The sequence below is a fragment of the Sinocyclocheilus anshuiensis genome, unplaced genomic scaffold, assembly GCF_001515605.1.
Source record: "Sinocyclocheilus anshuiensis isolate Anshui unplaced genomic scaffold, SAMN03320099.WGS_v1.1 scaffold855, whole genome shotgun sequence".
In the NCBI taxonomy this organism is placed as follows: Eukaryota; Metazoa; Chordata; class Actinopteri; order Cypriniformes; family Cyprinidae; genus Sinocyclocheilus; species Sinocyclocheilus anshuiensis.
Window position 1 is genome coordinate 89,974 of NW_015547664.1, and position 23,729 is coordinate 113,702.

The following is a 23,729-nucleotide window of genomic DNA, read 5'->3' on the forward strand; positions in this document are numbered from 1 at the left end:
GCACCAGTACAAATACGTGCACGCGTTGCGCGTGTTTTGCTTGCTTCATGAGCGTTTCTGTATTATATGAGTGACTTTGGAATATAAATCGCAGCACGTTTCAGATGAAAAAACGCGACTTCTATCTCTGAAAATATCACAGTTAGGAGCTGTATAACGAGTGGTTCCCTGCATTATTAGAGCAAAGTGCGTGACTACAGTACTAAGCCGCTGCAATGGAGCAGCTCCAATGCTATTAAATTAAAGATGATGTACATAGAGCAAAACAATGTTCTAAACTATAGCAAATAAACTGTGATAATGTGAGAAATGTTGAAGGTGTCTGAATAAATTTTGGTTTGACTGTATCTATTTGATAAATTAAGTTAACCAACTAACATTATACATACTCTTTTGGTTTCTGTACCCAATATTTTAAAAATGTACAAATGCAATAAAAATATTGGTATCGGTACTCGGTATCGGCAAGTACCAAAAATAAAAGTATCGTATCGGGCGAGTACTGGAAAAAGTGGTATCGGTGCATCCCTAATAATAATTATAATAATATAATATTTTATAATAAAACCTTAGACCTTTCGAATGATTTATAGATATAGGCCACCCTGTTAACAGGCCACCCTGCAGTTTTCCATAAAATAAGATGTTTTTATTATTGTTGTTGTTGTTGTTATTATTATTATTTTCTAACGTCTTTATAATGTATATATAATGTCAGGCTGCAGGGTATACATTAACTGCACACTAAATTCAGTAGCATTGAATAAATATTGTGACAAGTGCTCTGTTCCACTTAACACATTTTCTTATGTAATTATACAGTTAAACTTTGAAGAGATTGAAAACATTTTTGTAGGTTACCATTATTACCAACAATTAATTATTTGTATTTATTAATAATTTTAATGTTTTTCAGCACTAACAATTTTTAAAAAATAAAATAAAATAAAATAGTCACACGATAATTACATTATTTTATATATTGCAAATTTCTCCCCCACCTCCCTGCAAAGAATAGCTTCAGCAGATTCCGGGTAAGGCAACAGAGAACTATAGGTTAGTCATAGCACTAAAGTATAGTGCATTACCCAGACCCAGAAAAAAAAAAAAAAACACTAGACTGCCTCCAAGAGAACATGACCACCCACAAAAATGTGAGAAATTATTTATAAACTTCTGAGAAATTATTTATGTAATTATCATTTATATTATACTTACTTATGATTATTTATACACGTTTTCAAACAAAACACCCATAAACCTAGAATTACACCATGGACATAGACATAGTAAAAACAACAGCTGAGTTTAATGCACCGTAACAAAGGTCCGTTAATTGCAAATTTTGCCATGCCTAATGTCCACCAGGGGGAGACTCAGGCACTTTGACTCAAGCTCTTTATCATTAAAGGTAGAGTTTTCATTCTGCACACAAGTATTAAATCATGTCTCATGTGTCAGTACCCATCATTTGCATTAACCGGTCACTATTCGTGACCTTTGAAACCTTTAAGATTAATTTTGCATCTCATTTTCATATATTTTACATTTAAAAATCTTCCCATTGTTCAAGCCTGTTTTCATTTCTGTGTATCCTGGTATGATAAGTATCATCCTCCAAATATTTAGAACATATATCACAGTGTATGTGCTTGCATTTGAAGCCATTAACAGGCAGTAAAGTTGAATTAGTTTGAAGAAAGTATTTGTCAACTTGAATGCTTCATGTTCACATGCTTTAGTAATCTTTATATTTGACTAATGCTGCAGTAGGGACAAGAGGTGGATAATACTGTCATCAAAAAGTTTATTTATATATTAATTGCATGAATAATTATATTTTACTTGCTAGCCTCCTTTTTATTATGACATCACCAGGCCTACATTTGACCAATATGTAGCTGTCTATTATTTATTTTTTTATTTTATTTTTATTTTTTTGGTGTGCACAGTGGTTTGACAATGTTATGCAAAGCAAAAACTTAGTTTGCATGACATTCGGTATATTTGCATGTAAACACAAAATACCAGGTTGGGGCAAGACGTCACATGATGTATATGTTGTAATTTAATTAATACAATGTATTACTACTTTAATTACAATTTCTGTTGGCAAAAATAATGTGATATTTGATCAAATAAAAATGGTATAATTATGTTGTATTGTTAAGTAGCTGGAGTAGAGGATTCTGTAACAAACGCACTTATATATGATGCCTTTTTAATGATGAAGTGATTGCATAAGCTTTAAATGCAGTGATGTAGTGGTGATATGAGAGGCTGACCTGGGATCAGCAGGTTGAGTGTGGAGTGTCACTTCCTGTAAGTGCAGAGAGAGGCAGTGCTGAGTTAAAGACACACAAACACAGACACATTACAGCAAAATAGCGAGGGAAGAGAGAGGCAGATTATCTGAGTTTCAGCCGCTTCTCTGATTTTCAAACATTTGATCATGAATATATCGAGAAGATCCGATTGAATCTGTCGTTCGTGTGTGTAAAGGAGTCAAAGCGAAACCTTTTTTTCCCCGTGGCGCACGGATTTCTCGCTCTATTTATCAGCCCGATACACTTCAAATCATCATTACAGGAGATATTTGAGATATTATTATTATTTACTGTGTATTTTGGGAGAGAGAGGCTTTTGAACATGGGATGTTTGGGTAACAGCAAGACAGAAGATCAGCGCATCGACGAGAAGGCGCAACGAGAGGCGAATAAAAAGATCGAGAAACAGTTACAGAAAGAGAGACAGGCGTATAAAGCCACACACCGCCTGCTCTTATTAGGTAAGACAGGATTCTATAACCGATACATTAATAACAGATAGATATGTGTCAGCAAACTTCGATCAGAGATATGGATAGATCTTCATCATCATCATCATCATGGATGGATGGATAATTTCTCCATGGCCCTGGAAATACTCATATTTCAGCTATGTACCATCATATGTCTTTTTTCTATGCTTTTTAAGGCGCTGGGGAATCCGGGAAGAGCACTATAGTGAAACAGATGCGGATCCTGCACGTCAACGGCTTTAACGCAGAGTGAGTGTGTGTTTATTTACTTAGCGTTATTTACTGACACCGGGCCTTTACTGTGTTTATTATAACGGATGCTGCATTTATGTATGTTGAGGATGTTAGAATGTTGACGGACGCCTCTGCGTTCGGTGCGTTTCAATGGCTGTCGCTAAACCTCGTGAGCTGCCTAACTTACTTATACTGTATTTTTGGATATCATAGGCGTGTGTAGCATTTTGGGCCTCATTTTTGGTCAACATAGACGCATGCAAATTTTTTCGAGACTCAAATTTGAGCGCCCACCTATACAACATTTTTGGGATAGGTGTGTGCAGCATTTTAAGCATCATTTTTTGTACTGCGTACCCAGACAGCATTTTTGGCTCATGTAGTCTCATTTTTTTGTGTTGTTTACATAGACAGTATCTTTGGGCCTTATCTCATGGCAGATAAAACAGTTAGATAATAACTAGATTGATTATGTATCAGAGTGTTGTGCTGTTATTTCCATGTTCACTATCAGGATGGCCAGAAATGAGGTCACACTGTGTGCAGTATGTGCTGTGTTTAGGCATGTGACTGCTTATAATCATAACTTGGCCATTGATAAGGCCCAAATTTGAGTAATATTATAGTCACATTAGTAAATTGTGGAGAATTTTTTTGACACTCATTCATTCTTTAATGACAGTTGTTTCCTCCTATTTTCTTCCTTCTCTGTTCAGAGAAAAGAAGCAAAAAATATTGGATATTCGGAAAAATGTGAAGGACGCAATTGTGGTAAGTCATTTTTGTAAATTACATTTTTTTTTATCTCTAGTAGTTGTGTTTTGCTGATTACTGTGACTTAATTTATCCCACATTCAGCCTGCTTTAACACCTCTGTTTCCATATTCCAGACGATAGTATCTGCTATGAGCACCTTAACGCCCCCTGTGTCAATCGCCAACCCGTCCAATCAGCCTAGAACTGAGTACATCAAAAGTATAGCTCCACTCTCAGATTTTGACTACACAGAGGTAAGACACCACATCTCAATCTGTTACAGCACTAAGTGGAATAGCTAAAAAAAAAAGAATTTTCAAGGTAAATTGATTTCACATACGTCGATGTCATAACATTGTGGGTCATTTGTTTGGTATTATCGAAGATCATGTTAACTAGGGCAGATTAATTAAATATGTTTGTTAAATGTAACTTTTTTTTTTTTTGGTGACATGAATTACAATGGTTTCATTTTATGCTATTTGACTTTTTAACACTAGTCACAATATGCACACATTCTTTTATTATTATTATTATTATTATTATTATGCAAGTAAAGAATGTGAGTGTGACGATATTTACATGTGCCAAATACAAAATTACAAAAAAAAACAAAGACAGGACAAACAAGCATAAATACTAACAGCCAACAAGTCCATTCTGATAACTCCTGTATGTGTATTCTCGTTCTTATTTATAAATGATAGAGAAAAATCTGTATTGTTTACTGTATTGAAATATTGAAATTCAAAGTCATTTGCAGTCATTAACCATGTCACGTCATGCTCATTCCTGTACTTAACATTAAACAAATGTGCAGTGGCCAAGGGTATTTCTTTTAATGCTTGTAAAATATGAATTTCCTCCTAAATCCACAACTGATCAGGTTTAGTAGGTATAATATGTACAGTGGAATAATGTATTTAATTAACACATGAATTAGAGGGTTACTTTATCCATCATTTACATCATTAACCTATAAGACGTTTGTTCATCTTTGGAGCACAAATGAAGATATTTTTCTTCATTTCTATTTCTTCTATTTATTTTTGTTTATCCATTGAAAGTACACACAGCCAAATCTTTCACACATTCAAATTTACAAATAGACGTCCACATGAACGGAGCAGATTAATCTAGTGAGGTTTGTTCTTGTGAGTCAAGCCAGCATGGTTGATTCTCCAGAAGACTTTTATTAAACCTGTACATAGATATGGCTAAAGCAGTGGTCTCAAACTCAATTCCTGGAAGATCACAGCTCTGCAGAGTTTAGCTCCAACCAGCTCCAACTCACACCTGCTTGGAAATGTTGGAAGCAGTTACCTTTAGCCAAAAAAGTAACGGCTAATGCTAACGCTTCCGCTTTGGCAGTATGTGGGAAAGGAGACCAGAGGCCGTTTTTTTTCATGGATATCAATGGAGGAGAGGCTTCACTATGCTGAATAAACATCTTTATAGAAGAAACAGCTTATCATTTAATGAATCGACAGCCTATTGGCTAATCTTCAACATGTTTTACACTAAACAATACTTTTGGATTTAGCTATTTTTACACCGAAAAAATTCTTTATATTAAATAATCTTGTCAACAAGTTTAAATAATCTTGTCAACAAGTACAACAGTTTTGATGTGTTAACTATACTATAGCAATTAAGTATATTCTTTTAAAAGTACATTATTTCTGTAATGAGAACAGCATGCTAAAATGTGGAAATAAAGGGTTTCGTTTTATAAGAGAAGTCATTGACTTTTTGCGACAAGGGGGATTCAGCTTACGGCATTTCTCATTCATTCCTATGGTATCCGTAAATGGCGACTGAGTGTCACACAACTCTGACTGAAATTCAATGACATCAAGGCTGGAATGTGAATGGTTATTAAGGCACACGTGATCCAAGTTGACCGTTATGCTTTCTCCAATAGTAAGTAATACAGACCCTCGTATCTCCCAATAGTAAGACAATCTCTGGTTTATAGTAATCCTGAAGATCTTGATCAGGTGTGTTTGATTAGGGTTGGAGCTAAATTGTGCAGAGCTGTGGCTCCCCAGGAATTGAGTTTGAGACCACTGGCCTAAAGGGTGTTGTTAAGCTAAAAATGCAGTGGCTTCATTCACAATATAGCATAGCCTCAAGATCTTTGATCTTCACTGTAATGATCTACAGGGAGATGTTTGTGTCAACATTAAACCATGTGACAAATCCTTACATTTTGTTTGTGGTTTGTTTATGATTGGAGTCTAACTGTCTCCATGACCTCACTACTGTTTGCCTCAGGTCAAATGCAACAAGACCATTGCTCTGAACAGTTTTCATATTTGTCTCATGAACCTCAAAGCAAATGTGTTGTCTTATTTGATGCACTCAGTGATGTGGTGTACAAATAAACACTCATGAATGTGTTATGATGATTAAATTATTCTTACACAGAATATGTGTAAACACTGATATCTAAGTGTTTACAGAAACTTTAGCATTATTTTAGTGTCTTTCACCTGCAGTTATGTACAAAGGAATGTCAGACACCATTAGAAAAATAATAAAATTTTTAGGTCTGGCCGATATAACACATATTCACAATAGGCCTGTTCACCATGATATCACTGACGAAAATACATTATGCAGTGTTGTAGTCTTGGCATGATATTTTTCATGTATTAAACGTAGAGCTGTGAATCTTTAGGTTGACAGCTAATTAATTTGATTCTTGATTCCCTGACTTTGTTAAATTCAAAAGCAATTTTTGCTAATTCAAAACAGTGATACTTAAATCAATATGCAATATTAACAAAGATTAGATTCAGTGATTTTTTTTTCCCCCTTTTCTATAGGATTTTTAAAAAATACTTTGTCTAATGTGTCTTATGCATGAAAATTTCCAACTACTACTGACTGTTGTAACAAAAGTAACTTTTGGAAAGACATTACCATTACTTAAGAGTGAAATACAAATAGCGTGTAGACTGAGTGACAAGAAATGTAAGGGTTAATTTGACTGTGTACATGTAAGTAGGGCTGTCACGATTATGAAATCTGGCTGATGATTAATTGTCTAAAAATAGTCACGGTTATAGCGATTAATTGTCTTGGGGCTTTGGCGATTATGATGATTATGCCGATTATCATGATTAATTTTCCGTTTTTTTTTATGGCTTTCATTATATAACTGTGATTATATATTGAATTATGTTGTTATCTTTTAATCTTTTTTGAGTTATTATTTTGCAGTGTAAGATTACATAGAGTATTCCAGATTCTAAGAATCGGCCAATACCGATCCAACACCAGCGCAATCTTTTTTCTACACCACTACATAATATCAATACTGTGTTTGTGGAACTAATGGTCACTCTTTTTTTAAACCCTTTGTTAAACATAATCCACTAAATACTCACTTCCTCATTACAGAGAAACACTACATTTGAATAAAAATATATAAACTATGAAATTAAACTAGCTGACTGTATAATTTAGCAGCAAAAACAATATCTTGAAAAAAATCTTTGGTGCACATTATACAATTTAAACATGTTTATTCTGTTAACTATTTATATTCTTGCAAAATACATTCATGAAAATAATATAGAAATCATGAGGGAAAAAAGCTTCTAATAATCTTTCTGTGTGCAAAACTTTGATAATGTGAAACGCTTCAAACAGAGCGGCACAAAGCTCTTATGCACATCCAGGGTGCAGAATAGTGCACTTGAAGCAACATAAGTCACAGCACGCTGTACTCCACACGGTACAAACAAAGAGAAGAGAAATGAGAAAGAAATGAACTCCAGCAAGATGTCATTTTATGCGAATCCCCAGACCTTTATCTACACATCAAGTATTATAATGGGAATATATCATATTTAGGGTTGGGTATCGAGAACCGGTTCCAAATTTCCAATAATTGGGTATTCGATAAGACATGTGCATTTCGATTCCGCTTAACAATTCCCGCGTTCGCATTTTAATGTAATCTTAAACTATTTAAGTGCAGGAAGGGAAAGAACTTGCACACTGTTTGCGTGCAGCGCACACATTTGAAGCACGAGCACAGAGAACAGTGGTCCCGATGCAGTTTCCCGACCTGTGTCCATTCTCGAACTGTTCCGTGCATTTCCACAAAGGTTGCTCCGGGCCAGAATTGACTTCTCTTTCACATTTATCGAGTACGTCGGTATATCATCATAAACACAGCCGTTTTTTTTTTGTTTTAAGTGAACTTAAACAGATGAGAAAGAAAACGCATGTGTAATTTTTAGATCTGTGTGTGTTCGGTGTTAAAGATACAGCCATCTAATAAACGTGCTGCCTATCATTAATGTTAATCAAAGAACAAAAGAAAACTGACTGAATATCTTTTGTAAATTTAATGAGGATTAAACAAAATTTTATTTATGAAAAGAAAACTATACAGTGTTTTTAAACTTTTGATTTCAATTTCTGTACCTGACATTTGTTCAGTTTTATTTATTTATGCTATTGCTAATTAATTTGTTTACTTGTCTTTAACAATTGAATGTTTGAAATTTATATTATTCTAGTGTTATTTTTTTTTTATAAAACCATAGACATAAAACAGAATAAATATGTTTGACATCTAAATATTTGACTTAAAATTTGTTTAATGAATTTTTTTTATCTTATTGGAATCAGAATTAGGAATCGATAAGAATCGGAATCGATAAGCAGAATCGGAACCGGAATCGGAATCGATAAAATCCAAATGATACCCAACCCTAATCATATTGGAGAGAGAGTTTTACCGTGCTGACTGTCATAACTGAATGTGACGTGCTGTTTGAATGCTGAGCGGAGAATAACTGACAGCTGCAACAGAAGGAAGATCAATTTCTGTAAACTTAAATTTAACAATGTAAATATAATTCTGTCCCTCACATTAAGATATGGAATGGCTTCAGATGATATAGGCTATACAGTGCATGATAACCAAACTGGTGCTCTTCTGTTTCTTTTGGTGTATGACTCCCTGTTGTGCCGTATAAAAAGCACAATAATCGATCAAATAATCGTGATTAGATTATTTAATTATCGCGACAGGCAAAAATATGTAAGCATTTTTCTCTACCGAGAAGGGACAGAAGGTATTTATAACATTATTCCCCCCGCTGCTGATGCACAGATCAAATATTACATCTGAGGAAAACATATATTGTTCTTGATTTCTTAGTTTCCTTAACTTTATATCATGGCTTGTGCAATGATGTGCTTTCATACTGTGGTTGCCCTCATGTGTCATACGTCAGGATACCCCAACAACGCTTAACGTGTAAAATGCTTAACATCAGATTAATGGACTATTATAGTGATATAAAAAGGCCGAATTTAGTATACACCTTATTGACAATGTACTGTATACTATATACAGGCAGGCAGATGTACTCATAATCTAACATGCAAAGTTTCACAGTAAGCTTTCCCTCCCATAGAAACTAGTTATAAAGGAAAGCCTACTGGACTAATGCAGTGATATAAAAAGATCAAACTCAGCATACACCTTATGGATGATGCATATAATATTCAACAAGCGGATGAGCCCAAAAAGTGCTTTTCCATAAAAAAAAACATTATTTAAAAAATAAAATGGCTTAATGCATTAAGACAGTGATTAAATAAAAGACCAAACTCAGTATACAGCTTATTAGTGATACAGGCAATCAGATGAGGCCAGAAGAACGCAACGCTGCATTACATGCTAAGCATTTTCTTTATAATGGTTTTCTATGGGAGAAAAATACTTAAAGGAGACATATTATGCCCCTTTTTACAATATGTAATATAAGTCTCAGGTGTTCCCAGAATGTGTCTGTGAAGTGTCAGCTCAAAATACCCCACAGATAATTTATTACATCATTTTGAAAATGCCTATTTTGAGTGGTAGCAGAAACACGCTGTTTTTAAGTTCTCTTTCACACACAAGTTTACGTTAAACACATGAGTTACAAAAACAGTCGGTTATATCTGTGAAAGTAAACAGCTGGGAAATAAATTGCATGTTTATTTTAGATCTGTGTGGCAGCAGCAATATACAGTAAATAAATCAGTAAATCCACTGCCCTGTTGTCTCCTCTGAGGCTCGTCTGTGCAGCCAAAGACAGAACAGTTAGCATGCTTTGCTCGAACTTTCGCCATGGCGTTAGAACTGGTACACACACCATTGTTGCTTGCAAAATCAAAATGATGGCGCCGTGGGTGGAAACTTACAGATTAAGGGGCGGTAATGTTATGATGAGATCCCTTTGCAACGTCACTAGAGGAGCGAAATCAGTCGCGCTCGTTTTTTCAGACGCTTGCAGAAAAAGGCTTACCAAAACAAAGTTACTGGGTTAATCTTTTTCAGGTTTCCTTGGTTGGTAGATGCACCGGAGACCTGATTTTAGCACTTAAAACCTGGAAAAGTCAGATTTTCATGATATGTCACCTTTAACATTAAACTTTGGGCGTTGTGTTAATATTCTGGGCCAATCTTCTTAACTGTACATAGTAGGTTTTATTATTAAGATGCTGAATTTGGTCATTTATTATCACTGCTTGAGGCAATAAACCGTGTTAAAAAGTGTTTTCTTTATGGGAAAATGCTGAGAGGCAGCTCACTGCAAAGCCAATGGGTGGAGCTTGACATCCAGCTCCCCTTTGCTGGACGTAATGGGTGGAGCTAGACCAACCACACCCTAACTTTAACCATGACCCTATCTCTAAACATAACTCTACCCATTATGTCCAGAGAGGGGGAGCTGGATGTCATTCAGCTCTGCAGTAAGCACTACTTGAAAACAAGGATATTATAGTTTTGAATTTTTAAATTAGTTTTTATTTTAATATTGTTTTCACATTTCCTATAATTTCAGTTTAGTTTTAGTTAGTTTCATTAATGGTTGAAAAGAAGGTTTTCAGAGTTACTAGAAAGCTACAGGCTGTTGAGTTTTTTTTCCGCAGGACAATGACTCTCCAAGTGCTGGATTTGAGGAAACCTGTTCTTTGTAATCATCATTGAAACTCTGTAAACTTTATTTTTGTCCATCTGCGTTTTCAGTGCATTCATTTGTTGGATCTTTTGTACAGACGAGCCACCGGTGCACACTACTGTATGTCCCGTCTCTCCCTCTATGAACGTACACAATAAGAAGAAACAATCTAAAATGCTTTGAAACTTTATACTTCTCAAAACTAAATGCGATATGGTGATTTAAATGATCTTTGCACTTTACTTTGACGAGCCGCTCCAGCGCGCATGCGCTTCAGATGAGCAATGCAATGCAATCAATCCCATAAAGCCCCTTTTACACAGGACACGGCAAGCGGAGAAAACACCGCGCGCTAGCCGCTTTGTCTCATTTTGGATGTGTTTTGTACAGTCAAGGTGGTGCTCGTGTCATGGACGGATGTTGCCATAGTAATCGTAAAGCGTGACAAAATTACTATTCACTAAAGTCAGCTCATCCAAAGAAATGTAGTTAACTCACTCTAATGTTGTTTTTGCACGTCAAACACGCTTTTAAATGCTAAAATGCTTAAAGGGGTCATGAACTGCCTTTTTTATTATTTTGTACAGTTCTCTGAGGTCCACTTATAATGCTATCAAGATTTTTACATCAAAAAAACATATTTTAGAAGTAATAGGCAATTTTCTGTTCTGTTTTTGACTCATCAGAACGCTCTGTTTGAATAGGTGTGGCTGATTGTAGACTCGGAAGTAAACACCCACTGCTATGATTGGCTAACAGTTGTGTATGTTTGATTAAATGCTAAAATGCTTAAAGGGGTCATGAACTGCCTTTTTTATTATTTTGTACAGTTCTCTGAGGTCCACTTATAATGCTATCAAGATTTTTACATCAAAAAAACATATTTTAGCAGTAATAGGCTATTTTCTGTCCTGTTTTGACCCCCTCTCATCAGAACGCTCTGTTTGAATAGGCATGGCAGATTGTAGACTCAGAAGTAAACGCCCACCGCTATGATTGGCTAACAGTTGTGTATGTTTGACAGCCCACATCCTTCACAGATGGATGCTTCTGTGATTAGGTCAAAAATGCATAAATACTCAGTTCATGTCAAACTATCTGTAATGACAGACAAAGCAATAGTGACATCGTAATAAAAACATTTACTCACACTTGTGTGGTGTGACATTACTGTCAGATCCAATTAGGCCTGTCGCAATAATCAATAAATCGACTTATCGCGCAATATATGTACATGACCTCAATAATTTTTGGCGACGCAATATATCACCCATTATATTTACTTAAAAATTAATGTCACCATGTTTTGTACATTCCACTTGTGCCGGTGTCTTTTGCAGATTCTTGTACATAACGTGGTGTAGTCATATGGTGCTAGTTCAAATTTAAAAAATGCTTCTACAAAAAAAGTTTCATCTGCAGATATCAATACAGTTGGCACAGAATTGTCTTTTAATTTCAGTCTTTCAGAAAATCCAGTGTCGAATTGTGGCTTGTTTGTAAACGAATCTGCGGTGAAATGAAGGGAACAACTGACCAACCTTTTACTGACACGGTCTGGAACTTAATAAAAAAAAATAAAGCTAATCCACTCTTTCCTAATGTTGGGATCTGATGGAAGGTTATGCAAAGACTGTACTTGTCCACAATTTGGCACCGCACAGCATCTTGTTATCTTTGGAGCCATCTTTATTGTTTGGTTTCTGTGTAGACCTGCATTCGTCTCTCTCATTATTTACACTACGTGTGCGAATCAGTGGGCGGAGCTAAACAGGCAGTTATGTAGAAGCAGGCGTTGATCATCTTCTGCGGAGGCGTGGTTTACCCGCTCTATTACGACACATTCCACAGTCGTTTTGGCAGATTGGCTTTAAAATAAGCTGTTTTTAGACTAATTAGAAAGTTTTGAGTTCTTAAACTTACAGAATGTTTTTTATAGTAAGGTGATCTCTGATATGTCAAAAGATCAAGGGAATTTTGATTTCTCAGTTCATGACCCCTTTAATGTGCTGTTTTGCATATTCTGGGCTCATCATCTTGATTTATATAGTTTGAATCATCAGTAAGGTGTATACTGAGGTCTTTTAATATCACTGTGTTAATCCATTGAGCTGCGTTAAGCGTTTTCTTTAACCCTAACAGATTTCTGAGGAAAACGCTTAGTGTTTAACTTTGTGTGTTACGTTCAAATTCTGAGGACCATAAAATGACTGTCCAGTCAGTGCATTCAAAATACAGTGATAGGATGTCCTACCTTGCCTGTCAGCCTATGTATTTGCATACCTCCACGCAGCCAATAGTGAGAGTTTGGGGCATGGATACTGTAGCAGGCAGATCTATAGGGTGTTTAGCCAGTGTGTAAAAAGAAATTCAAATTCCGTTGCAGATGTGCAAGCCTAAATTTGAAGACTTGACATAATTCACAGAGACAGACAAGTGGGTAAAACAAGGGTAAACATTTGCAGTGTTTTCACAAGGAGGAATTTGATGGAATGTTTGGATTTCAGTCAATATAATAAACTTGTGTAGTTTCTTCTCAACAGGTAAGCTAAACTTCAACTTAAAAGTATTCCTAATATGCTGGAGTCGGACCTATTATTGAAAGTAGTCTACTTTTACCAGTTGAGACATGCCTTCACTTTTATAGAGCCATAAGGGCTGTGTTTGTGATGTTTGAGATGAGGAGACATGACATGCCAAAGGTGCATTTTGTAGTTCCACTAGATGACACTAGTAGTGCAAAAACAGCCTACCCTAGCTTTAAGGAAACTTAGCAACATGTATGTTTTCCTCAGATGTAAAATTTGATCCGTACATCAATGTTGGGGGGGAATAATGTTATAAATCCCTTCGTGGTAGGGAAAGCTGCTAAGATGCACACGGTGAAAGTAACCATGAAGACATTGAATTAAATGTAAGTCCAGCTTTTTTGTCTTTATCAGCTTTTCCGCATATATATATATCTCTACTGGCCCTGATAATCAAAACATACTTACTGCTTGGTCCATTTCTGCAAATTAGGTTTTCTCAATAAATTACTTGCTCTACCTGTTGCTTGGGACTTCGTCAACACCCGCTTGCACCACGTGATGGTGAGCCGACTATCAGCAGATGTAGATTATGCATTGGTACTTCACTGCTATTCCTGCAGTTGCATGTGCAATGTTGAATATTCTGCAGAATTTGAACCACTGTATTGAATTTGTAAAGCAAAATAAAAATGGACCAAAAATTTCCTGTCAAATATTATAGGTTGTATTTTTAGACTGACTGAATGTCTTGGACGTCTGGAAGATGAATATGGATTATTGAATTTTTAATAATGGAAATATGTATGAAGTATTATTGAAATATTTACAGCTTAAATGTGCAACAATGTTGAATTTCAGACATTATAATAATGAAAGTACAATGCATTAAAATACAAGCACTGTTAATTCAATGCATTTTTTTTCAGTTATAGCAATGCAACATGCTTATTTTTTCACAACACACATATTATAATTGCCCGGTCCTGCGGATTTGCTTTATTCAACATCAAGAAATCAGGCCCTTTCTTTCGGAACATGCTTCACAACTCCTTGTTCAAGCTCTTGTTCTGTCCAGGCTGAGTCCTTAGCCATCTTCAAGAATCGGCTAAAAACACATCTCTTCCATCTTTATGTGACCTCTAACTCTAGCATTCTCTATTCTAATTATATTCTTAAAAAAAAAAAAAAAACTTGCCCCTTTTATACTTGCACTCTATTCATTTACTAACTGCTTGTTTTCTTTAAAAAAACACTAGCTTCTCTAATCTTTTTATATTCTATCTATTTGTTTTCTTTTTATTTATTATACAATTAACAAAAGAAAAAAAGGCTTCTAACACTAGCTTGCTTTATTCTTTTTCTATTCTGTTTTCTTTTTATTTATTATATAATTTAAAAAAACAACCTTGTTACGTGTACTGCGTTAAGCTACACTGTAAACAATATCTGTAGTTTTTACAAAATACAAAATAATTTTGGCAGCTGTGGTTGCCAGAATAATTTTGTAAAAAATATAGAACAATTGTAAAAACATTTACAGAACAAACTGTAAATTTGACAGTATAAAACTGTAATTTACAAACAAGAAAATTTGAGTGTAAATGATTAAATTCAACAATGCACACTGCTACTAAAAATCTGTTTTGGTTCTTTAACATAAATTGACAACCACCATAATAATGCAGGTGGTAAAAGAGACAGCAATATGAAGAATCAGTTCATCACAAGAAGCTTTTCCACAACCTGAAGTGTATACTAATATATAGAAGGACAGAGTCTTTCACGCAAACACTAAACACCATCATGGTAGCACACGACACTTAAATAATGCAATAAACATTCATTAAACAACAGAAGATGTAACATAAACCCACATGTACATAACTGATAACAAACATGACAAAACTATTAAGAAACATGATTATTTAAAGAAAATACTTTCAAATGTGGAATGTCATGCAGGGAATTCTGAGTATATCAGTTCAGAGTTTTTTACTGTAAATTATACGTTGATTTGTTGTTTGTTACAGCATTTTACTGTAAAATTATATGAAATGTCTTTTTTTCTACTGTTTTTCCTAAACGTTTCACAGGATATTCTTGTTCCACCCCATCTTGATTGTTTTATTGAAATTCTATTCTGATGGCATATACAAACCCAGAATTATGAAACTTGTGTCAGTGTCCAAATATAAATGGACCTAACTGTATGTTTTTGGTCATTTAAATTTGTTTTCGAAAATCATATTTTGAATTCATGTGAAAACAATAACACATTTTTTTTCCAAAGCTTTTACTTGAAAAGGTAAGTTGCTAACAAGTGTCTGAATGAAACTACAGAGGCTGTCAGACATTAAACACCAGATGTAACATAAACCCACATGTACATAACTAATAACAAACATGACAAAACTATTAAGAATTATTATTTAAACAAAATACTTTCAAATGTAGAGTGTCACACAGGGAATTCTGGGAATATCTGTTTACAGTTTTTTACTGTAAATTATATGTTGATTTGTTCTTTTTTACTTAAATTATACAATTAACAGCATTTTACTGTAAATTTACATGAAATGTCTGGTTAGATCTTTTACAGTTTTTCCCTGTATATAGTACGGGAACTTACTGTTAACATTAAAAAAAACTTTCTGTAGCGTTTTTACAATATTTTACATTTAAAATTACACTCATTTTTTACAGTGTAACTGAGACTTGTTATAGCACTTGCATATCATTGGTCTCTTGTTGATTTTTATTGCTTCCATAGTTCTCATTTGTAAGTCGCTTTGGATAAAAGCGTCTGCTAAATGACTAAATGTAATGTAATTTTGAAACTTTTAAAAACACAGCCGGTCGAATTCAATAGTGAAACCGCCCAGTGCTGTTACACTCTGTATTATTTAATATATATTTAAATATCTATATCTATATTATATACAGTAGTGCTGCTTGGCCAATCAAATTTGAGGACAGGAAATAAATTGTTGATATGAATGAAAATTATTATGTAAGGATTAATTGACGACGTGTAAAACTAATTTCTTACACATCTCATCTAAGCTCCCATTGCTAATTCCAAAATGCCATTTTAGAGCTAGTATTTTAGTGAATCTCTTAACAGCGTTCGGGAGCAGCATCTCTAATTATAGAGTAGCTGTAAGTTTAACTGTTCTAAAAACGATGTTACCACATTGATACTGAGAAATGTCATGTAGCTTTTCATTTGTGAACCACTTTATTGAAAAAAAATAAATAAAAATTTGCGGGTCAGCTAGAACTGACAACAAGCTTCTGTGCATGTGTATATTTCTGTCTGTGTGCAAGTGTGTGTCTCTACATTATGAGTGTGCGTGCAAAGAGAGAGAGGAGGAGAAAGATTTCCATAGATAATAAAAGGTAAATTTGTGGTCAAAAATCATGTTTATTCTGTTGTTTATCATATTTGTTTGTTATGTTAGTTTCTTTTTGGGTTTAGGTTCGTTTGCTGTTGTAGGCTGTCAGGACCTTCATATTTTGGCAAAGTGATATGGAACTGTAACGGTATTGACAGACCTGGAACCGCTTCATAGCTGTGCATTTATGTGGGATAAATTAATTGTCAGTTTTGTGTTCATTACTGAAAACAGCAGAAAATATGCCTTAATTATTTAACTGAATAATCTGCCTAGACTGTTTCTGTAGATCACTTTTGAATCATATTGTTACCGATGGCTGTTTGAGATTGTTGAGATTACCATTTTAATTAATTTCTGAATGATTTAATGATACAAGCAAATCGCTTTGGATAAAAGCGTCTGCTAAATGACTAAATGTAATGTAATTTTGAAACTTTTAAAAACACAGCCGGTCGAATTCAATAGTGAAACCGCCCAGTGCTGTTACACTCTGTATTATTTAATATATATTTAAATATCTATATCTATATTATATACAGTAGTGCTGCTTGGCCAATCAAATTTGAGGACAGGAAATAAATTGTTGATATGAATGAAAATTATTATGTAAGGATTAATTGACGACGTGTAAAACTAATTTCTTACACATCTCATCTAAGCTCCCATTGCTAATTCCAAAATGCCATTTTAGAGCTAGTATTTTAGTGAATCTCTTAACAGCGTTCGGGAGCAGCATCTCTAATTATAGAGTAGCTGTAAGTTTAACTGTTCTAAAAACGATGTTACCACATTGATACTGAGAAATGTCATGTAGCTTTTCATTTGTGAACCACTTTATTGAAAAAAAATAAATAAAAATTTGCGGGTCAGCTAGAACTGACAACAAGCTTCTGTGCATGTGTATATTTCTGTCTGTGTGCAAGTGTGTGTCTCTACATTATGAGTGTGCGTGCAAAGAGAGAGAGGAGGAGAAAGATTTCCATAGATAATAAAAGGTAAATTTGTGGTCAAAAATCATGTTTATTCTGTTGTTTATCATATTTGTTTGTTATGTTAGTTTCTTTTTGGGTTTAGGTTCGTTTGCTGTTGTAGGCTGTCAGGACCTTCATATTTTGGCAAAGTGATATGGAACTGTAACGGTATTGACAGACCTGGAACCGCTTCATAGCTGTGCATTTATGTGGGATAAATTAATTGTCAGTTTTGTGTTCATTACTGAAAACAGCAGAAAATATGCCTTAATTATTTAACTGAATAATCTGCCTAGACTGTTTCTGTAGATCACTTTTGAATCATATTGTTACCGATGGCTGTTTGAGATTGTTGAGATTACCATTTTAATTAATTTCTGAATGATTTAATGATACAAGCAAATACAAAAGTATACTGTATGTATGGCCCAGTCATATCATGCTATAAAGTGCTTCATGGCTAAATTAACTTCTTAAAATATCTTATGGAATGTATAATATTTGCATGTAAGAACAGATGTAGACAGTTTTTTATAGCAAAATACTTTAGTAGTGAAAGAGCACTATGCAATGCATAAGGAAAGCGTTTCAGCTATTGCTGATAAGAAGTTATGTATGATTTCTAAATAAATGCTTCTTTCAGAACCAAAATAGTTTGTATTTTGTAACTAGTGCTATAGGGGAGATGGCATGAGTGTGCACAGCCACGTGTATATTTGTGTGTGTGTGTGTTTGCTGCTGCTATTTAATTAAAATCTCTCTCTATTGAGTCGCAGAGAGCGGTCGGGCTGTCATGAGTTTTATACAGCTGATTCAATCAGAGTTCAAAGTGGCAGCCAGCTGACAGAGGAGACACACACAGAACTCTAAGCATTATTGGACTCTTTTTCTCAGCTGTTTGATGATGGTGAAGATGATGGTGATTGTCATTATACAGATGATAAACATCATAAACCCTGTAAACATTGTGTGTTATTAAAGAGTGAGCCAGTTTTGTCTACTGTCTGTCTCTCCCTCAGAAGCAAGAGCCATGCCCCATTCATATAATACATCAGGGTCAAAGTTTATGACCACAGTGACACAGCGACCATCAGCCCACCTGACCCTTAGCAGCCTGCCAGGTGAGCTTCTGTGTGTGTGTGTGTGTGTGTGTGTGTGTGTGTGTGTGTGTGTGTGTGTGTGTGTGTGTGTTTGTTTGGGCTGCAGTGCTATCTCCATTAATTAGGCTCTTTATGTAATGGTGTATTGATTTTTGTTAGTAAACACACAGACCAAGCACTAACAGATAAGGGCTGATGGGGTCGTCCATCTTTCTGAACCAAACGCATGTGTCTACCAAAAGAGAACATGCACAGTGAGGGCAGGATGAAACGTAGAGGAAGAACTTCTTCATCATAAAGTATCTTCACCTGGAAGACTGGCAGTGCGTTGTGTTTGTGATACTTTAATTAGGGGTGTAACGGTAAACGTATTTGTACTGGGCTTTCAGTTTGGTATGTGTATATACCAAAAAAATACAGCTTTTTTAACCACTGCATGTCCGGAAATTAATTTGAAACTCAGTTTTACGTATATATATTTGAACAAATTCTGTCTATTTTATCAGGAAATTAAACAATAAAAGCCCTTTTGATGCTTGTGACAGATGTGCCTCAGTTCATTGCACTGCAGAGCATGAGTAAACATGATCATTCCATCCTTTTTACTACTAGTATTAGCATGAAATAAACATGAATGAAAATCTCAACTGCAGAAAGACATCAATAAAACAGCTTGTAAACAATGTCACATAACTTTATATAACATCAGTGTCCACTAGGGGTGTAAACCAAAGATTTTCAGCATTGTTTTAACCACTGCACGAGTGGAACTTCATTGGAAACTTCCAGTTATATTATTACTCTTGATAAGAAACAAAGTCTCATCTTTCAAATTATGTCCATTTTTTTTCAGGAAATTCAAACAATAAATGCCGTCTTGGCGCTCTTTGATGTGACGCGACCGATCGCATATAAATGCCTCAGTTCAAACGGCAACGTGGAGCGTGAGTGAGTGCGATCATTCCGTCCTCTTTACTACTAGTTTTAATGCAAAATAAACATGAATGAACATCTCATGCCTCATGTAATCGCTCAATCAGTGTTTCAACTGCGGAAAGACGTCAATAAAACTGCTTGTAAACAAAATGTCAAGTAGCATTTCATTTACCTCAGGCAAGTCATCAGTGTCCACAGCTCATTCGCTATAAATTAAGTCTAGAGAAGAGCATTTCAGAAAATGTTAGACTGTTTAAATAAATCTGCCACGAAACAATTTATGAGAGCCACTGTGTAAATTAATAGCCTATATTTCAACAACAAATAGAATTTTTATAATTTAGTAGTTAATTTAAAAACTGCATTATGTGCAGTTTACATGTTTGCATAATTTTTAAGTTGAGTGTTGATTATTATCTTTACAAATAAATAGTATATGATGGGGTGTGTGCATGTGTGTGTGTGTGTGTGTGTGTGTGTGTGTGTGTGTGTGTTTGGGCTGCAGTGCTATCTCCATTAATTAGGCTCTTTATGTAATGGTGTATTGATTTTTGTTAGTAAACACACAGACCAAGCACTAACAGATAAGGGCTGATGGGGTCGTCCATCTTTCTGAACCAAACGCATGTGTCTACCAAAAGAGAACATGCACAGTGAGGGCAGGATGAAACGTAGAGGAAGAACTTCTTCATCATAAAGTATCTTCACCTGGAAGACTGGCAGTGCGTTGTGTTTGTGATACTTTAATTAGGGGTGTAACGGTAAACGTATTTGTACTGGGCTTTCAGTTTGGTATGTGTATATACCAAAAAAATACAGCTTTTTTAACCACTGCATGTCCGGAAATTAATTTGAAACTCAGTTTTACGTATATATATTTGAACAAATTCTGTCTATTTTATCAGGAAATTAAACAATAAAAGCCCTTTTGATGCTTGTGACAGATGTGCCTCAGTTCATTGCACTGCAGAGCATGAGTAAACATGATCATTCCATCCTTTTTACTACTAGTATTAGCATGAAATAAACATGAATGAAAATCTCAACTGCAGAAAGACATCAATAAAACAGCTTGTAAACAATGTCACATAACTTTATATAACATCAGTGTCCACTAGGGGTGTAAACCAAAGATTTTCAGCATTGTTTTAACCACTGCACGAGTGGAACTTCATTGGAAACTTCCAGTTATATTATTACTCTTGATAAGAAACAAAGTCTCATCTTTCAAATTATGTCCATTTTTTTTCAGGAAATTCAAACAATAAATGCCGTCTTGGCGCTCTTTGATGTGACGCGACCGATCGCATATAAATGCCTCAGTTCAAACGGCAACGTGGAGCGTGAGTGAGTGCGATCATTCCGTCCTCTTTACTACTAGTTTTAATGCAAAATAAACATGAATGAACATCTCATGCCTCATGTAATCGCTCAATCAGTGTTTCAACTGCGGAAAGACGTCAATAAAACTGCTTGTAAACAAAATGTCAAGTAGCATTTCATTTACCTCAGGCAAGTCATCAGTGTCCACAGCTCATTCGCTATAAATTAAGTCTAGAGAAGAGCATTTCAGAAAATGTTAGACTGTTTAAATAAATCTGCCACGAAACAATTTATGAGAGCCACTGTGTAAATTAATAGCCTATATTTCAACAACAAATAGAATTTTTATAATTTAGTAGTTAATTTAAAAACTGCATTATGTGCAGTTTACATGTTTGCATAATTTTTAAGTTGAGTGTTGATTATTATCTTTACAAATAAATAGTAATTAAATTGAAGTTTAGGCAATGTTGTTAATTGTAACCTTATAGTAACATAAAAGGGCTCCCTATAGTTAAGAGCATAAGCTGAGGTAGATTTTTATCCCTAAAGAAATTAAAATTATAATTTAATTTATTTAAAGAAAAAGTAATCTGTTCAGTAAACCACTGTTTAATATATATACCGTACCGAATTGTGATGTCAGAACCGAGGTACGTACCGAACGGTCATGTTTGTCTACCGCAGGGGTCTGCAACCTTCAACAAAAGAGCCATTTTGGCCCCTTTCCCACCGAATAAAATTCACGTGGAGCCACAAAATATTTGATCCCCAAATAAAGATAACACGGCATATAGCTAAAGTGTTATATTCAGTTATGTTACAGGGCAGGGGAGTAGCAATCATTTCAGAAGTGAGGGGGACAGAAATGTCAAATGTAGTAATAATAATAATAATATTAGTAATAATAATAATAGGCCTAATAATATTTATGTATGTATGTCTAATTGACAAAAAAAAAACTTTCCTATCTCTTTTAATTGGTTAAGAAATAAAATACACTGCTAGGCAAAAAACAATAATTTGTCTTCTATAATATTTTTGATATATATTTTACTAATGACAATTTTATGGTTATGATTGTACGATCAGTATAATAGTTAATGTACTACAAACACTTTTTCCATTTTTATCACAGAATAAGGCAGAACATATATTTTATAGCTTCTGTACTGTAATTAATGCTATGTCAATTACCACTGTATCATTCATATAAAAGACTTGACAAAAACACACAAACTATATATTGTCGCAATCGTTTATTGTCTTCACGTTTCATCAGTTAAGGTTCATGCTTGTTATTCAGCTTAGCTACAGCGATAGTGGGACGCCTTTGTCCATATTAGGGATTTCCTGGCGTCAGAAGTTACTTCTATCATATGAGTCCGTTTTGGACTTTCTGTACGAGAGCGCCCTCCGGCTTCGAGTATGAATGAAACATACAGCGCATGAGAGTGTTCAGCGCTCCGTGATGTTTACCTAGTTTTGGATAAGAATAAAACATGTCCAAAACAACGTGACTATCTTGTCTCTTTTAATTTAAATCTAGATTTATTCTCATTGGCCCTTCAAAACCTCTACGTGAACACACCTGCCCGAGAAAAAGTGCATGGGAAGAGTTTAGGTTTTATTAAAAGTCGGGGGGACACCTCCCCTGCGTATTGTACACCCACGCTACAGGGATCCACCGCAGAGGGATGAAAGAGCCACATGCGGCTCGGGAGCCATGGGTTGCCGACCCCTGGTCTACCGTTACACCCCTAGTGTCAACAGCTCATTAGTTCACTAGAGAAATTAAGAGCATTTCGCTAAATATATGCATTATATTGCCCTATACATTCATAATATTTTACGTAGCTTAATAGGGATGTCTTAATTATTTAATGCATGTTTAAATAAATCTTGCATGAAAATAAGTTAAGACAGCCACAGTGTAAATGATTATATTTCAACAGTGAATTGGAATAATTTTATTTTAAATATAATTTTATAATTAGATTTATAAGTTTATGTAAAAACATCTCAGGTTACGCATGTAACCATGGTTCCCTGAGTAGGGAACGAGACACTGCGTCCTCTATCGAACTGCGTCCTCTAGGGGTCGCTATGGGGAACGATATACCCACGTCACCATGCTGAGGGGAGTGCATGCCAGAAACCATGGCGAGCACTAAGTACCAACTCTACCATAGCCATGGGAGTTACCCCTGGGACGTTAAGACAGCTGTCAGTGACATTATCCCCTACGGCCAAAGGCCTAGACTACATACCCCAAAAACTTACCTGTTAGGGCCAGAACTCCTGGGCCCGGGGTAGAGCTCAAGGCTTGGAATCAGGAATAGATTCCTTTAAGGGAATACGACCAAGAGCCTAGAATCATACTAAGTCTTGGCCTGTCACACAGGGGCTACCGCATGCTCTGCATATGCTGAAGGAACTGTCTCAACAGACCCCTAGTAGCAACACCCTGTTAAAAATGGGTATCCGGAGGATACAAGGTGGAGTGGTGCCCAAGGTGGAACCGGGGCTTAACCAGCTCAAGAAAGGGCACGAAGCCCTCACCATACAGTATTTTAGAAATAATGCAAAGTACTAGCGTGCAAACTTACCACAGTGTGGATTTTAGAAAGTGTACAAAGACTTCACGTGCACACTTACCATAACATGGATTTAAAAAAACGTTCTAAGGGGCCCTCGTGG

General features: G+C 35.3%; 1 protein-coding gene across 3 annotated transcripts in view; it reads left to right on the top strand.

Annotated features, from left to right (window-relative positions):
• Positions 1–2,287: 2,287 nt before the first annotated feature.
• Positions 2,288–23,729, top strand: part of gnal (guanine nucleotide binding protein (G protein), alpha activating activity polypeptide, olfactory type) — a 139,809-nt gene continuing 118,367 nt past the window's right edge. For all 3 annotated transcript variants that reach the window (XM_016504839.1, XM_016504840.1, XM_016504841.1), the window contains exons 1-4: positions 2,288–2,788; positions 2,977–3,049; positions 3,751–3,805; positions 3,925–4,044. In XM_016504839.1, coding sequence (XP_016360325.1) covers positions 2,650–2,788; positions 2,977–3,049; positions 3,751–3,805; positions 3,925–4,044 — 387 coding nt within the window. In that variant the 5' untranslated portion in view covers positions 2,288–2,649. The remainder of the gene's footprint in view (positions 2,789–2,976; positions 3,050–3,750; positions 3,806–3,924; positions 4,045–23,729) is intronic.